This window comes from Agelaius tricolor, unplaced genomic scaffold, assembly GCF_023055355.1.
Source record: "Agelaius tricolor isolate 1412-34295 unplaced genomic scaffold, bAgeTri1.0.p SCAF_13, whole genome shotgun sequence".
NCBI classification, from domain to species: domain Eukaryota; kingdom Metazoa; phylum Chordata; class Aves; order Passeriformes; family Icteridae; genus Agelaius; species Agelaius tricolor.
Window position 1 is genome coordinate 17,353,577 of NW_027269273.1, and position 17,629 is coordinate 17,371,205.

At 39.8% G+C, this 17,629-nt stretch overlaps 1 protein-coding gene across 43 annotated transcripts in view; it reads left to right on the top strand.

The window, feature by feature from the left end:
* SORBS1 (sorbin and SH3 domain containing 1) overlaps positions 1 to 17,629 on the top strand; it is a 157,790-nt gene that overhangs the window by 115,708 nt on the left and 24,453 nt on the right. For 36 of the 43 annotated variants that reach the window (XM_071438933.1, XM_071438934.1, XM_071438932.1 and 33 more), the window contains 8 exons: positions 3,408 to 3,455; positions 3,570 to 3,693; positions 5,667 to 5,781; positions 9,012 to 9,095; positions 11,793 to 11,858; positions 12,428 to 12,529; positions 13,877 to 13,926; positions 16,742 to 16,917. In XM_071438933.1, coding sequence (XP_071295034.1) covers positions 3,408 to 3,455; positions 3,570 to 3,693; positions 5,667 to 5,781; positions 9,012 to 9,095; positions 11,793 to 11,858; positions 12,428 to 12,529; positions 13,877 to 13,926; positions 16,742 to 16,917 — 765 coding nt within the window. The remainder of the gene's footprint in view (positions 1 to 3,407; positions 3,456 to 3,569; positions 3,694 to 5,666; positions 5,782 to 9,011; positions 9,096 to 11,792; positions 11,859 to 12,427; positions 12,530 to 13,876; positions 13,927 to 16,741; positions 16,918 to 17,629) is intronic. The other 7 variants (XM_071438931.1, XM_071438969.1, XM_071438972.1 and 4 more) reach the window with 5 other exon arrangements.

A 17,629-nucleotide genomic window follows, 5' to 3' on the forward strand; every position in this document is an offset into this window, starting at 1 on the left:
AGGGCCAGACCCAGAATGTCACTGAAGCATATTAGTAAAAAGGCTACTTGCTTCAGTGGGTTTTGGATCAGTCCCTTAAGTGTAGTCTTTTAAAATAAAAATAACTTGATAGCATAGGTTCAGGGCTGGTCTTAGGTGCACTTGGCATATCTAGGCAAGGACAGAGTTTGGATTCATCAGCACATCTTGCAACTTGAAATAACACTGTCTTTACCTTATCTCTTCATGTGCTCAGCAGATTCCTTTAAACTTCATATTCAAATCAGAATACTTTGCAGTCATATTACAGGGATGGTGAAACAGCACCTGTTGCAGTGATAATTGTGTGACTGTGCGAAATATTTATATATGAGAAACACTGGAATCTGCTGCAGACATTGGATGTTCAGACATTTCCTGATTGGGAAGTTGTTGGTGACAGCCTCGTTAGCTTGGAGCTTTGGTGATGCTTTAGGTCCTGCAATCTAGGAACTTGCCTACTTAGCCTGTGCCTCAAGCCAACCCTGGTGAGACTATTAATTAACCATTTTATTCAGTATTTGTATTAAACATCTGGTGGGTATTGTGTAAGAAGAAAGCATGCAGTATGAGCTGAGATACTCAAAGAAGGCAAGGAAATGTAAGGTGTATTTCACTGTTAAAATGAATGTGGATGAAGTGTCATACAGGTATCTAAGATACTTTATAATTTCTTAGTGAAATACATTAGGTGAAGAGCCCTGTCTTGCAAATTGTAATGCAGGGTAAGTGATTTTCTCTTGGCAGAATGGTATGTGGGTTATGGGTATGAGAGACACTGTTTCAGTAATTAATGGATAAAAGCATTTTACAGAGAATATTTCCTTGTTCATAATGAGGTTTGAAAATTCATTTTACTCTTCTAGGCTAACAAAGTTTTCAAACTCCATTATGACAATATATTAAAGAGTCTGTTCTCCCATAAATATCTCCTATGCACTTAGAAATGTGCATATGAAATTAATTTGCTGGTTTGTATAGTTGAAAGTTTATTGGACTAAACACTAATTTCTATTCTCAATATATTGGGAAACATTTCTCTAATATTTGTTTGGATTCTTTTCTTGATAGGAAATACAAAATAATTTGATCATGTAGAAGAGTTGCAGGGGTTGCAGGACATGTTGCAGGACATTTAAAGATCCATAATCAGTGGCAGTGTTTATACAGAGGTGAATTGGAGCCTCACTTTCATACGATTAATGTCAGAATGGATTGATGAATAAGACCTCCTAGAAACATCAAGATCTGGGCTCCCTTCAAAAATATATTCAGCATTTCTGAAACCATACAGAATATGTCCAATCCATGAAATTAAGTCCAACCCTGCAGATTCTCTACCACCTAGAGGGAAACAGCCTCTCTTCTTTAAAAGAATCCGATTTTGAAGTCACAAACTTGTGTGTGACTGCTTTGAGGATGGATTAGAATAAAGCTTTGAGAAACAGATGATGTTGTTTTAATGCTCAATTCTGATTTACTCTTTAGTGTTATCAAACCACTCCAGATTTCTGTTTCTGTATTTCTTGTATAAAAAGGAGATAAATGTAGACACTCTTCTTCATAAGATACTCAGAGACAAAACATAGCTATTCTCTTCATTATTGTAGATATTAGAATATAAGAAATAGGAAAATAGCCATTATCTGAAGTGAATTTTTATTGTATGGTTTTTCTTGTTTGAATGACAAGCTATAATGAATGTTGATATTTCTCTTCAAGTAAGTAAGTATAATTATCTTTTATTTATTAACAGCACTAAAGAAGATTATTAGAGGTGAATAGCTGTGAAAGTTGTTTTAGACATTTGTTTATCTGTACTTGTAGGGACTACTGAATTTTGTGATTTACCAAATATTTTTCTGTCTGAGTAAATCAAACTTTTATTTAAGAATAAGTCATTTTTGTCAACAGTTCAGTGTAATATGGATATTTGGTTTTTGTCAGTAAGGTTTAAAAATGGGAATTGGCCTTCTTAACCTGAAGGTTATGATGGGCATACAAAGACTCAATAACCATCTTTTTGGAACTTTAACCTTCTAATTCATTCACCAAGAGAACTAAAGCAGATAGGTTAGAGGTTTAGACTACCCTGAGCCTTCCTGAAAGGCTTAATGAAGGCTTGAGTGCAACTTCAGGTCAACTGTGTTAGCCAAATTGTTTTTTTCCAGCAGATGAGATTGGCTGTAGTATCTGATCGATGTCCTCCATGAGAGAAAATTTAGAAGTTGTTTCAAGCTGTTGATTGTCATAACTAATTTCACATAACTTTTTTTTTTTAAAGTTTGTGGGTTTTTTTTAATCTAGTTGATTCTAGCTTCATCTTCTTAGTTTTTATGTGTTTTCCTTTGTCACATTGAGTGGTTTCTTTGCAGACATATTAGTAATACTTTGGCTCACAATTCTCTTCGCAGTCACAGAATCACAGAATATTCTGAGTTGGAAGGGACCCGCAAGGATCATCAAAGCCCAACTCCTGACCCTGCACAGGAGACCCCTTAGAGTCACACCATGTGCCTGAAAGCATTGTCCAAACACTTGCTGAACTCTGTCAGGCTGGGGCTGTCACCACTTCCCCGGGGACCCTGTTCCAGTACCTGACCACCCTCTGCATGAAGAACCTTTTCCTAGTGTCCAACCTAAACCTCCCCTGACAACTTCAGGCCATTCTCTTGGGTCCTGTCACTGTCACCCCAGAGCAGAGATCAATGTCTGCCCATTCTCGTCCCCTCAGAGGAAGCTGTAACTGCAGTGAGGTCTGTCCTCACTCTCCTCTTGTCCAGGCTGAACAGACCAAGTGACCTCAGCTGCTCCTCATGTGGCTTCACCTCTAGACTCTTCACCATCTTCATTGCCTTCCTTTGGATGCTCTCTAATAGCATCCAAAGGAAGGCAATGCAAATGGTGCAGTCACAGAATCACAGAATATTCTGAATATACAGAATACTCTAAATACAAGAGTCATATGTGATTGTCAGCAGGGCTCCTCAGCTGTATTATTGTGTTTAGTACCTAATGAGTTGTTTTAATCATATACTATAGCCTTTGGATCCTCTATTTATCTCTCAGCTTTTGATAAAGTGGATCTATAACCCTTGCTGTAAAGGAGTTTTATGATAAAAAGGGATTATTTTCTGAAGTACTTTGAGAGCCTGGAGAAAGGTATTAGTGTAAATAGTATATTAATATTTATATTGAATCTAGGAATTATTTTCAAATGCAATTTTAACCTCATTGGAATTTTATTCTTTAGGATCCTCTCCCTGTGGTAAGTATTGGGCATATCACTCAAATTGTGGTGAATGCATTAGTAGAAGAAATTAAAGGGTCTCTGGTGCTTTTTCTCTGGGGCTTTTTCGACTCATTTGCAAAATGCTTTTGTTTTTCAGATGAAGATTCTGATTCATTCTCTCCGCGTTATTCCTATTCTGAGGACAGTAAGTAATTCACATTTCTTGTTTAATCTGTCAAAAAGAAAGGGCATGTAAAGCATGTATTTATTGGCCTCCTATCCAGTTCACCAATATTCCTCTATGTGATTTCTCCTACAGGCAGAACCCAAGTTCCCCGCTCAAAGAGTGAGATGGACAATATAGATTCCGAGAAGGTTGTGAAGAGGTCTGCCACTTTGCCACTGCCAAACCGTGCTTCATCACTGAAATCAAGCCCAGAAAGGTGATCTGAACTAAGCCTTATATAGATCAGCTCTGGAAGAATATCTGAAAGCTGTCAATGGGAAGGGGTTAAAAGTGGAAGCCTTAGATCCACGGCTCCAGTTAAACTTTTTTGGAAGTTGGATATGTACTTTTAACTCTGAGTCTTTTACTAGGTGGCAGTGGACTCCTTCCTTGTCACAGCCCAGTCCCCCATTCTGTCTGTCTTTTCCATCAGGCATCACACAGCCTGTTGCATAGTCTCCTGTCTGGGTCAAGAGTTGGGTGTCATGCTTATACAGTGCCTACCACATAGGCACAGTGGAAACTCTTGGCTCAGTATGAGTCTGTAAAGGTACCTCAGAATAAAAGCAAGTAGTGATAATTGTGGAGAAGCAAAATTTGGATTTATGTTGAGTCTTGGTAAAAACTTAGTTAAATTTTCCATCTCTGAGGAATCTTAGCCATATGAACTTACCTGAAGTAGGTTCTAGTCAGCAGTGTAATTTCTGATCTTCAGGATTACTTCCCTCCTGGTTTTTTGCTTTGTTTGTTACCATGTGTTTCAAACCTTTTTGTAACAGTAAGGAATGCATGTACAAATGAAGGGAAAGCAGAATGAGCAAAGAATATTTTATGTCCTGCTGAACTTTCCCAGCTCTTGAACTGTTCCTCCCTCCTTTACCACCTTCTACATGCTCTTAGTGTTTTTCATTTGCTGCCTCACATGAGCAAAGCTGTAATTTGGCATATCTGCTTTAGTGAGTATCTCAGGTCACTGGATTAGGAGACAAAGTTTACTGATAGAAAGTGTCTTCCTTATGCAGGAATTGAAGATATAGTATATTTGCCCTCTGAGAAAACTCTTGCAAGTGAAAGGATTACCATAATTAATGCTTCCTATTATCTAGTAGCAAACCAGTGCCTCACCAGAATTTTCTTTGTGGTTGGAGTCTTTAATTAATCAAGTTAGTCTGGACAGGAAAGATCATCCTTGTTGAAATTTGTGCACTGTTTGTATGCCAATCATTTTGGCTGTCATCTTGCCTTACTTTAGAAAGGAAAAAAAATTAAATGGATTGTCTTTGTCTCTTCTCAGCCAGTGGAGAGAGTTTAGGCAGCTCAGAGGTTTGTTTCCATCCTAGTAGACCAGAAGGGTAAGGGAGAGGAAACCTGGAGCAGCAGTTTTGCACAGATGCCTCAGTTTTGTTTGGTGAATTCTGGGTGAGATGAATCCACATACACATTGCCAATCAAAGACAACATGCCAAGAGCAAAATCAGAATTAGTTTATCATCCTAAAAGGGCTGATTGCTCAGCTTTTTGGAGATCATTTGTTATTCTGCATTAGGTGTCTGATTATATCAATTTTGAGACCAGCAGGACCTTGTAGCATATGGACCCTGAATGCTTTGTGACTGTTGTTGTTGTTTCAGCTGTGTTGGTATAGGCACTGCACAGAATATAGTGGTTTGGGCAGTCAATGGACTGTTCTTAGCCATATTAAAATAGAACCTGAGATAATTCATTCATGTGTCTAGAAAAAAACCTCCTCTTGGAATCCAGAGTGCCCTCAGAATCCAGAGCAGTGGTAATCAGGTTATCAGTGATGTGGCTAAAAGGCAGAAGTTTAGGAAAAGTAATTTAATCTGAGTTCTGCCTAAAGTTTGGACATGTTTATATTTGTGATCTTAGTTGAAGCCTCTCATTAAGGTGTTTCCAATGGGGAAAGATTTAGAAGTCTGGAAGTTTACTGAAAGTTCTTAGAATAACCCCCCTCCACACCAGTTGTTTCAGCAGCTGAGCTATTTTCAACTCTGCCTGTGATAGATAAACAAATACCTGTCTGGAGCCCTATCTGAACTGTTCCTCTTGTAATAGTCTCCTTTCCTAGGTTAAAAGTACCCTGATAAAACCATAATTAATAGGGTAAAGAACCAGTTTATCTCCACAGAAACCACAGTATTTTGGGGTAATTGATCTTTCTTTCCTCAGGACTGACTGGGAGCCTCCAGACAAGAAAGTGGACACCAGAAAATACCGTGCAGAACCCAGGAGCATTTATGACTATCAGCCAGGGAAGTCCTCTGTTCTGAACAATGAAAAGATGGTAATGTTTGATTTATCCTAGTTTGTGGCTTTATCCTGTGATTATGAAATACTCTCTAAATGCTTGTGTGGTTCTATTTGGATGGGATTCCTTATGCTGACATTGCAGTGCTCATGTGATGTTTTTTGAAAACTGTTCTGCATAACTTCCTAACATTTTTGTTCTCTCTAAAGCAAGATCCGGGGGGGATTGAGAGGTTCTTTCCTTCTGGACCTGTTGTTTTCCATGTTAAGTATGGATCACTAACCCTAGTTTTTAATCCATGTTTGACACTGTGACCTGTTCAGCAGCTGTTTTGCCAGCTGTACTTTTTCTAGGGCTCAGCATTAGCTGATGCAGGAGGGTTGAAGGCATTATGCAACAGAGAAGGCAGGTTGAGTTTCTATGTTCCTCTGATGCTTTAAACACTGAACTAGTTTTCAGAGCGCCTTTGGTGTGCCTCAGTGGATGCCTCTGAGGTACATTAGGATATGGCCATTTTTCCTGGGTTGCTTTTTTCCTCAGCTGGATCTCACCACTTCTGTGACAGAGGTGGCAGGACTCAGTGTGAGCTCTCCAGTGATGGTGGAATGTAACCTGGCATATTAAGTGAGCTGTTTCCAATTTCAGTCTGAATTAATAAGCAGTGCTGTGAATTGCGACAGCTAGGGACATAAAAAAGTCTCTTTCTTCAACCTTGGTTGAGAATACTTGACAAGGAACAGGCAGAGAGATGATGCTAACCTCATCAGCCAGTCCAGTATAAATCAGCAACAGATCACTAAAGGTGTCCTTCCATGGTGCAAGTGTGACACTGTAACTGCTCGAAAATACTGAATGTTGTTAGTAGTGTACACAGATAGTGCACAAAGATATAATTGTTCTATAAAGGCATTAATTTGAAGGATTCAATTAGAACTGCTAATTGCATGTGAGTTTCCAACATGTAAGTTGTACCTTAACAGCTCAGACATTGATCCGTGCATGGAATAGATAAAGGAATACTCCTGAAAAACCTGCCTAGGATTTTACACAAGAGTGAATAGCAATTTAAATCAATAGAAATGTAACAATCAAGACTGATGTGGGACCTGATGCTTCTCCTTAGTATTTTGGTGGGTTTTCTTTTTTCCTTCCAAGTGTAATCAAGGTCCATCACTTTTTGAAGATGCTGGAACCAACCTCTTTTCACACCTGTGTCCCTTCATTGACTTCAACAAAGTTGCTCCTGATGGGAGCATGATCCCAGTGCCTATTGCAATGGGCGGTGGATGACTCCCTCTTGATACCACTGGGTGTTGGCTCAGCCCATTAGAGAAGTGCCAGTGAGGAGTGGTTTGAACATGGTATGACACCTCCATTCCTGCAGTCCATCCTGGAGCCAGATTTCCGCTGACTTAAACATCAATTTTGTCTCACGGTAAACAGACAAGATTAAAACTTGTGGCAAAAGGCCCGCTTCATCTGTGTACTTAAGCATTTGCAAAAGGTCTGTCATCACCAGTGGCACTGTTTACGTGTTCAGACTTCATCAGGTACTGAACTGAGCTGTGGAATCAGAGTCTAAAAGCCTCTGATGGTTCTACAAGCAGAATCTTCATCAGCATAACTGAAAAACATTTTATGTACAGAGCTCATCAAAACCAAGATGAAAGTGATAGCTGTGTTACTTCCAATGTTATTTTATGGGCTTTAATTTGAAGCCATAGACCAGAGAAGAAAGAAGGCTTTGGAAATAGTAGCTTCACAGTCTCCATCAGTCTCATTAAATACAACAGTACCATAGTCGTTAGTGACTGCATCTTTCAGACAGGTGCAGGAGCTTTGTGAATATCACCTGGTAATCACACCCACAACTGTGACTATCAGAATCCCAATCCAAAACCATTTCAGAGCAATGAATAGCCTGCTGTTGATATCACTGGGCTTTGTTTTAATGTAAACACAGTTATATAAGATGAGTGCTTTTAGCTGGAGTGTAGTAAATAAAAAAGAGAAGTATTGATTCCTTTGTGCCTTTAAGAAATAGCCAAATCATTCTCCAGGCCATCAGGCATTAAACATGATGTAACTATTTATCTTGCATTTCCTCTCATTCAGCATCAATCCTGAGCTCTTTTCCTAGAGATTTTTTTGTGGTGCTAATGGCTATGGCAGAATCTGGGACATACAAGTCCAGCATTTTTGTCAACTGCCTCAGTAACCCATCACAAAATTATTTCCATGAGGACATTGTGCACCTATGGGGCTCCATCTTCCTTGTGATGGAGCACTTGGGATCATACCTGCACAGCAGACGTAATGTGTGTATATTTTTAATGCATGGAGATCCACTCTGTCTTTGACTAGGTATACTGAAATGCAAGAATTAGATAGATATCTTTTATCCCACACTTTTGGAGAGTGGTACCTCAGAAGCTTTAGCAATGGACTTTTATTGTCTTACCTCACCAGCAGTGTTTTCAAACAGCTACAACTATTTCAATTTTTTTTTGTTTCATTAAGACAGATGGTATGAATGAAAGGGAATTTCCTTTTTAGCTGTACTGTTTTCTGTCCTGTCTGATTTTCCTTCATTGTAGTTTTGTCTGATATTCTAACATTTATTTGTGAAGAAACATGTAATATTGTCATTCTATCCATCCTTTCAGAGGTCTTAGGGTGCGCTCTCTCTGACATGTGTCTCGTATGAGTTAGAAAACCACCTTCCACTCTGTTTGCAGTGTATAGAACAGGGTTTCTCACATGTTCATGTGCTGTTAAAGATGCAGTATTTGATTCAGATCTTACGGAGTCTCTCTTTTTTTAACCAAAAGAAGCTTTAAAATAATAATAATAATAATAATAATAATAATAATAATAATAATAATAAAGTATATGTAGCTTTTGACTTGATAAAAGTGTCTGACAGTAGGACTGACAGACTGCTGGACTCTCTGTTCTTCCATTGAGTCTCCCTGTGACTCTGGGCAAGCTGCATAATCTCTCTTTGTGGGTCTCCTGACCTGTAAAATGCAATTCATTCATATTCATGTTGGTCCCAATGATGCTATTTGGCTTAACTGATGTTTTCAAAGCAGTTCATGGCCTTTATGAGAAACATGCAATAGAAATACCAAATTATAAGGCTGAATATCTACATTTTAAAATGGAAGCCATGGGATCTGCATCTCTAACAGTCCCTTTCCGTGTATTCTTTGCATAATGTTATCCTTCTCTTTCTTCCATTCCCTTATCACCAATTCCTTTAGACTCGGGATATAAGCCCAGAAGAGATAGATTTAAAGAATGAACCTTGGTATAAATTCTTTTCGGAATTGGAGTTTGGGAAACCGGTAAGTTTGATAGTTGCAATGACCAATGAAGTCAACCTGCCTTTTTTTTAATTTTTTTTTTTTATGATTGTCACATCTCTTTCCTAGGCCCTAAATCTGAAACAGCTGCCTTACTCATTTAAAGATGTGATTGTACATAATGTCATCCTGGTACTAACATAAAGCAGCTGTTCTGTGGCCACTTTTAGTGTTTTGAAGCCATTTGCAAACATTCCCTACCTTCCAGCACTATGTATCAACAAGGTAATATTTTTTCACACACCCTAGTTCAAACTGCATTTTTGTAGTTAATGTGAGAAATAATACCCTGATCTCATTCTTAAAAGGCCTTATTCAAAGCACTTATTCTCCTTCTGCCTAACAAGATCTAGGATGGCTGATAGATAACTTTAAGTCAAGGAGAGTTATTTATTCCTGTCCCTGGCTTGTAAACTGTAGGTCAGTAATTTCCAGCTCTCCATAAACAGATCATGACCTTGTTTCCTGCTTATTTCGTTATGCATGTAGCTGCCCATTGCATAAAATGGGGGGCACTAGGGCACTAGCCTGTGTTGAACAGCCCTTGCCCTTCCCTGAAACCAAAGGAGTCTGAGAACAGTGTTCTTTCTTCTCAAATAGAGCTGTGTTGCATGTGGAGACAAAAAAAAAAAAAAAAAAAAGCCTTGATTCCCCCTCTGGAAAAGATGAACTAAAGCTTAATTATTCAATCAAACAAAGAACGTTTTGATGGAGGGAACACATCAGTGGTCATGGCTACTGGGAAAAAATGTGACTTTAAAGCTTTTTATGGCCTGGTTCTTACTGATTAAACACTATTAATTTAGTTATTAAATACTATTTAATAAGCTACTCTTACTGCACCAGAGGGTCACTATCAGCCTCTCACATGTATTCAGACATACTGATGGTTTCTCATTTCTTCTTTCCCCTTGAGGTCAGTAGACAAATGCCCATGCACACAAATTTTGAGTGCTGATGAGATTCCATGCGTGTACAACAAAACAGAAGTATTTTTTAAGGTTCAGTACTGTCTTCAAAGGCAACTGGTTTCCTTTCAATTGAGTTTTTGTTCTGGCAGAAGTGGCAAAGTTCCTCTGCACACAATGTAGCTACCTCGAGTTGTGTGCTCAGTCTGATCACATCATAAAAATAGTATAATTTTTGCTGGAAAGCAAGGATGTGCAGTGGTTAAGTAGTCCAGCCTTTCATAGAAAACTATGTTTTATAGCTATGGACCTTCCATCCTAAGCTAAAGAAATTTCAGCAGTGTTTGAGATGTGCCCTCCTAATGTTTAGGCAGTAAAAGTCAGATAAATTTCACCTTGATGAGACTTCCAAGTGTTGTCAATGTAAGGATTTAACTCCTCGCAACTTGTCATGGTTTAAGGTTTCCACAGTGAGAAGAAACCTGTTTATCTTTGTTGCCATGTAATTAATAGCCATCTGCTTTTGCAGTGAGTGAAAGTTTGTCATCTCTGTGGTCCTTTGAGTTAGTGTGAGTTAATGGAAAATGTGTAAAAGAAAGAAAAGCATTTATGCCCTTGGTCCTTGCTACGTCTGGGGGTATACCCATTCTTTAGAAGTGTGGATTTGTGCTTTTAGTCATGCAGCCTTGGCCTTATTCCAGAAGAGGGTATCTCAGGGCAATCTGTCTCATGTTCAGCAGACCATCTGTTCTGGTGACAAGTTCCCCACCTTGCTCAGGGCACTTTTGTCAAGTGCTGCTCTCTTATAAGGTCTGCCTTGAACTTGCTTCAGTTCCGAAGCCATGCAGCCATGGTCCCCAGGAGCTATGCCAGTTCCTGAATGTGGAACTCCAGAACTAGTGCATCAGTGTCAGGCACTCGAGTTCAGGATGCCATCTCAGACTTTTTTAGCTGGCAAGCCTTTTCTGAGCTTCGTTGCCACAGCCTAAAGAACATGGTTTTTGTAGCCTTGCTCACTCCAGTAATGGGAGTCCAGTCCAGTGTTTTACTCTGAATAATCCTGCCTGATACTAATACGTTATCCAAACAAGAAAAAATCCATTTTGAAATCAGCCCTTTCAGCTGTAGGATAAATTTGAAATAGCTAGTTCCCAAACTTTCTTGTGTCCCACTCTGTCCACCAAAAATCCCCACAAACAACCCCCAAACCATAAATAAAAAATAACAATTCTGCATTCTCATTGCCCCACAATGCCACCATGGGAAAATCAGCCATTTGTTCACATGGTATGTATTCATACGCTGATGGAAGTGAGAAAGATTTTCCCTTTTCTTTATCAAAAGCCCTTGGTTTACCCTTTCCTTTTGAAAAGAAGAATGAGCAAAACAAATGCTTTTTATTGGTTTGGTTTTTTTTTGTTGCTGTTAAGAATGCTTTAAACAACAGCTGTGGCACCCTCTACAGAGTCCAAAATCCCATGGAGCACCTTGCAAAAAAAAATTCTGAAAACATTACTGAAAACAGCCCCTTCCACACTGCATGTATGTCCCCTTCTGCCCCCCATGATTTCTTGATATTTATGCTATAGCAGATTTATCCCTCTTTCTCTTCTCTTTCTCTGTTGTGGTTTGTTGTTATTTTATAATTTCTTTTCAGTGTTGATGCAAATTCCCTATTGTATTTCCCCTCTGTTCTAATCCAATTTCCATATTCTCTGTGATGTCTTTCCTTATCTTCATTTCCTCATTTCCTTCCTCTGCTTTCCATCAGCCTCCAAAAAAGATTTGGGATTATACTCCTGGAGATTGCTCTATCCTTACTAGAGAGGATAGAAAGGTAATTGTGTCTCACGTATGTTGCACTACAGCATCTAGCGTGTATATATGTGTGTATGTGGTTTTCTTTTCTTTTTTTTCTTGTAGCATTGCTTGGGTTTTGTGTGCTTGTGAGTGATTTTCTTTTTTAATTGGGCTTGAACTCATTAGCCTAACAATTAAGTAGCTAGAAAATTGATTTAATAAACAATTCTGATATCATAATCAGCCATAATTTAGAGTGGTTGTTTTGCTATCTTGACTTGCAATGATAATTGTACTAACAGCATATTGCATATTATTACAGTATCTTTTTTTTTCTTTACAGGTGGGTTTTATAACTTTATGGTTTGTAGAAATAGATTCTAGCAGGCCTGTGCATCTCTTGATTTTAATGTTAATTGCCTAAAACTATTTCCTCTATAATGATTGAAACATGATTAGTTGCTAGTGATTTTCTGTGTATTGTCCATACCACCTTCCTCTTTTTCGATTAAAAAGGCTCTCTTTTTTTTTTCAAAATTAACATTCCTTTGGTTTCCCCTAACCCTAAGCATTGTTCTCCCATTCTTCTTCTCCTTCTTTAACCAGAGTGATCTAGAAAAAGACCTCTACCTCTACCAGACTGAGTTAGAGGCAGATTTAGAAAAAATGGAGAAGCTTTATAAAGCACCACATAAAAAGCCACAGAAGGTATTTCCTATTCTTTTCATGCTGCCAATCCCCGTTTCCAAACTCTCTGCTCTAATCTATTCACTGCTGGATGATTATTAAATGAGGTTGGGATAAATAATGGTTCTGAGCGTTCTGACTGCATGGCTTGCTGTGTTGCTGTCAGAAATAATAGAATGTGATGCTGAGAATCCAGCTTGAAATCCATTTCAGATATAGTGATTTCGTCTCTCTCCCCACCACCACGTCTGCATTCAGCTGCCCCCACCCCCATTCCAATCCCCATTTCAGGTTTAGAGTTCAGTGTCTGCAAAAAAAACCCTCTCTATTTTTCACATGAATAGGCAGCAGCAGCAATCAGCTTAAAATTCTTGGTTGGCGTGTCACGTCATCATCTCGTGCCTTTCAAGCGTGTTGCCATCTACTCTCCCTTCTTACAAGCCCCGCTCTCTGCTTGGAGCTCACGCCTACCCAAGATTTTGGATATTCCTGAGAGATTTTACACAATTTTCCTTATGCTGCACCTTGCCATGGCCTTCTAGGGCAGGTCAGCTGCTGCTGCTGCTTCGAGGGTCTGCAGCACTCGAACCATGAAATGATAGATTAATTGGTAACACGCCATTTTTTTCTTTTTTTTTCTGTTGCTGATTTTTTTTGAAGCTGCGGCATTTCACCAGGACTTGGAAAAGCTGCTTTTTCAAACCCAAGATTTGCTTTTTCTTCCTAGATAGAAATCCTCACATAGATGAGGGGACACCAAATAGAGAATTGCTTCTAAAATTGCCTTCAATTTTTAAATAATGTGTCTAAGAAGCGTTAGATGGATTTAAAGCAAGCGGCTAAGAACTGGCTTTTGCTATTGAACCTGTGCAGCTGGCATTGCTTCTCTTAAGTAAGGAAACTGAACTGAAATGTTGCTTTTCTTTTTAGAGCTTTGATATTTTTTGAATGCTGAGGAATGTATTGTGCTGCAGAAATGTAATACACCTTTAAAGCAAAGGCGGGCAGTGACCGGTTGGGGGAAAGCTTGGGGAAATAATTATGAGCATGTGTTTCCTGGTCATGGCCCAGCTGGTTATCTCTTCTTGCTTTTGGCTTTATTCACAATGACTCATTTGCAGACAAAAGAATAGGCACTGCAAAAAGGCATCGGCTGTGCTAAAAACCTGTCACTGCCCTGAAGGAACTCATGAAAATTGTTGCTTTTCTGCAAAGACATTGACAGCTTAAATTGCATTTAGATTTAAACCTCAATGTCTCCTATAGGCTAATATTGAAGTAATAGATGAAAAATTACTTAAGCAAGCCTTTTTCTTTCTCCTCACATGTAAGTGCATATCAATGACTCCTTTGTTTGGACTTTTGCAGAATACAGCAGGTGTTGTTCCTCTGGAAACTTCCACAGACCATTCTTCCTAGTAAGTTTTTCAATTGCTTGTTGATGTCTCTTTTAAAATCTGAGGTCATGTAGGATAGGGTGTTGGATGTTGGAAATGCTTTGGCTTTTTGTGGGATGGATATAGACAAATGCATGTACCATAAGAATTATATGTGTGCTTTAGGTAAGTCCTGGTACACTGTCTGCTTTCTGATCCAGAATGTGTTTTGAAGTGATTATATGACTGATTGCATTGTCTATGTAAGATTTGCTGATTGTGCTAGGCAGTGGCTTTAAAAAAATCAACAGACCTTTAACTTCATCTGATGAATTTTGCAAATTGACTGTATCTTCATGCAAGGAACATTATTGTGTGGAATACACAAAAATTGTTTGTTACACATGTGTGATAGATTGCCTGCTGCTAGATATTCCGTGTTACATGCACCAGAGCAGATGGATGCAGTTGATGAAAGGCAGTAATTTTCCAGCCTACAGGAAGGGAACAGTGGTAGGAGTAACAATATTTCTCAAAGATCTATTGGGCACTACTTTTTCAGCAGAATATGTAATGAACACTATATTCTGTGTAAATGAGTTGTACATGGAGTTGGTTTGTTTTAGAAGAGGAGCACACACACGCAAAATCCAGAGCAAAATGCTGAGCTGTGTTGAGTTACTTGAGTTATACTGAGTTATTTGAGCCACAGAGCCAGTCCCTACTGTGAGCCTACTGCTCCTTGTAATTGTACTGAATGCTCCATGTCCATAGGCACAGTGATCCCCTCTATGAGCATGGTTTGTTAAAAAAGGCAGTTTTTCCTCCAGACGTCCATTAATATCATGTGTGTTCACTGCCCCTCTGGAGGCCTTAGAGGTCTCCTGCACTTCTTTCAACACAATTTCCTTCTGTCTGTGCTCATTCTGCTGGCAAACCCACACAACCACTGCAACTCTATCATTTTGGTAGGAAGAGAGCAATAAAATAAATGGAAATCTCAGAGATTAGCAAAAATATCATGTTTGCAAGCAATTGGTAGGGTTTCTGTTCATGGCAGCACTATCTGTGCCACACAAAGCATTCAGGAATGCCAGTGGAGGGGAAGCAAGCTGAGTATGCTAGGAATGGGGCACAGGAGTGAGGCCCAGTGGACTTGCACCTTTTTCCCTGCCCTTGCAGGCTGCTTGGGCTCCAATACAGTACTGCTTGCTGGCCTGAATAAGGGAGCAGCTAGCAAAGAGATTCACCAAATGCCTCCTCTATCTCCCCCAGGTTTAGTCCCAAAGGAGGATTGTTTTAACCCTTTGTTTTTTAACCACTAGGCTAACAACTAACCTCAGGGTAATCATTATTCTCTGCAGCAACTGGCTGGGTTTCCTCAGGTACCTGCCAAAGACATGCACTCTATATCAAAGAGATATCCCTGAAAAACAATAGCTTTGTAGCTATGGGTCTGTTTGGGCATTATCTAGGTTGAAAAACTGACAATATTCCCTTTCTCTTTCATGGTGCTTTTCATGAGCTTTTCCTCCAGAAAATAATTTATGAGACTGCATATGACCTGGTTTTCCTTGTCCGGAAACTAAAGTCATCTTTGTGATCCAGACATTGTGTAATTCTACCTCCATAGCCAGTCCTCTGACATGTTTAAAGCTGTCTCTTTACCCCAGAAGTACAGCATCTATCCAAACTAAACAGATACATGTACAAATTTATCCACAACAAACAGATATAACCACAAACATTTCCAAGTTCTCATAAATTTGAATCACTCTTGGACATGAGGATGTCAAATATTTCTATTAATTGGAAAAACGATATATTTTTGTTTTTTCAAATTTTCCAGCAGTCATGCTTTGGCCTCAGAATAGCTTTGTGTGAGACTCCGTCTTATTCTGAAGAGCCTGGTTGAGCACAAGAACTGGTATCAGTTTAGCTTAGCTTTTAGGAAAACAGTCTGCCTGATTGCTTAGTAAGTTTTTTGCACCTGGAAAGGCAATTTATACCATGGCATTGTCAGTTATTCTTTTGGAGAGAAAACAGGGAAATCTAGAAATCAGATGTGTGGGCATACTTGTGCTTAGGTTCATGAATACAAAAAGGGACTTGCAATAAATTTCCAGTCTTTAAAAACCTAAGACCTAAAGGAATTAAAAAAAAAAAAACTAAAGAAATTAAAATTGTACTAATTTTAACATCATTCTGTTTATATATATATGCATGGTAGACCTAAAGTCCAGGATTTTTATTCCCTGTAGTGGAAGCCTCTGGCAAAGCTGAACAGGATTGTGTGCATCTGGAAATTCCTCTGGCAATTAAAACAGTATTAAATCTATATCCCTTTACTATTGCTTCTCTGCACAGTCCCTCACTGACAGGCTTCAGAAACTGGTCAGGGAATCTTGAGCTGTAGTGTTGACTGGGAGGCTGAACTGGGTGAGATGACCCCCTGAACAGCTTTGTAAGCATGGGACAGGCATGGCTAGTGTTTAAGGAGAGAGAACTGGAAGCTGGAAGGTTTTGTGTACTTCCAGCTAGCCAGTGAATTTTCTTGTGTCTGCAAAGAAATCATGCATCAGCTCTGTGACTGTTGTCTTATCTGTAAAATAGAGGAGTGCTTTCCTGCTGCCTGTTTTCTGGGGGACTAAGACTGGAGAGTTCCCTCAAGTGGAGGATGCTTTGGTAGTGCCAAATGCAGAACACTATTGCAATGTATTCATAACCTCTTCATCACCAGTTCTTCATGCACAGTCTATTCTGTGTTCACAAGTGTGGTTATCTCTTAATTTACATCAAGCTCTCAGCAAACAGTGTGACCTCCTGGTGTCCCTTTCTTTTTTATTGTGTGTTCCAGCTCCACTTATTCACCCAACTACCATGCAGTGAAGAGGGAGTCAGAGCTAGCTGTGGGGGACCCTGCTGCCTTGGAGAATGAAAGGCAGATTTACAAGAGTGTGCTGGAAGGTGGAGATATCCCATTCCAGGGGCTGAGTGGTCTCAAGCGACCTTCAAGTTCTGCTTCCACAAAAGGTGGGTGGTTAGAACACTAACCTCTTCTCCATTCTGCAAAGTGTCAGAAGCCAGGTGATATGAGCAAACTGTTGCAAGGTTTAGAGTCCTATTCAAGCCAATTGAGATTTATGCTATCCTTCCTCTTTGCCATCCCCAGTGTTCCCTCCTTTTTTCTCTCAGAACCACAATGGCCAATATTTTTAATGATGCCTTTAACTGATCCAGGTTCCTCTTCTCAAGAGAGATCAGCTCCCTCCGTTCAGCACCTCAGCCACAGCCCACACCCTCATGTTCTTCCTCAAGGCTGCTTAGGCTGGCCTTGCTATCCATCTGCTCCCACTGCCTTGCCATTCTAGAGCCCTTCCCTGGCTTTTCTGTTCTTCCCACAGCAGTATCTCAGCAGGCCACACCAGTCTGCTGGCCTAGCTACCCTGGTGTAGCTGGTGCCCTGTGCTGCACAGCCTCCTGCCTGCCAGGGCTGTGCAGAGAATGCACTGACACTGAACCAGCAATTGCTGTCTGAACCAGCCCTGCAGGCTCCAGGAATGTGAGCCAGAAGAGACCAATCTCCTCCTCTTCTCTCCCCCTGTTGCAGACTCTCTAAAAGAGACAAGGAAGAGCATGACTCCCATCAGGGAATTGTACAAGGGAATGTATCTCTGAGCCAACTTCAACCTAAAAATGGCTTGAGATGGGGAGAGGACTGGAGAAGGAATGTGCTGGGTTTCTG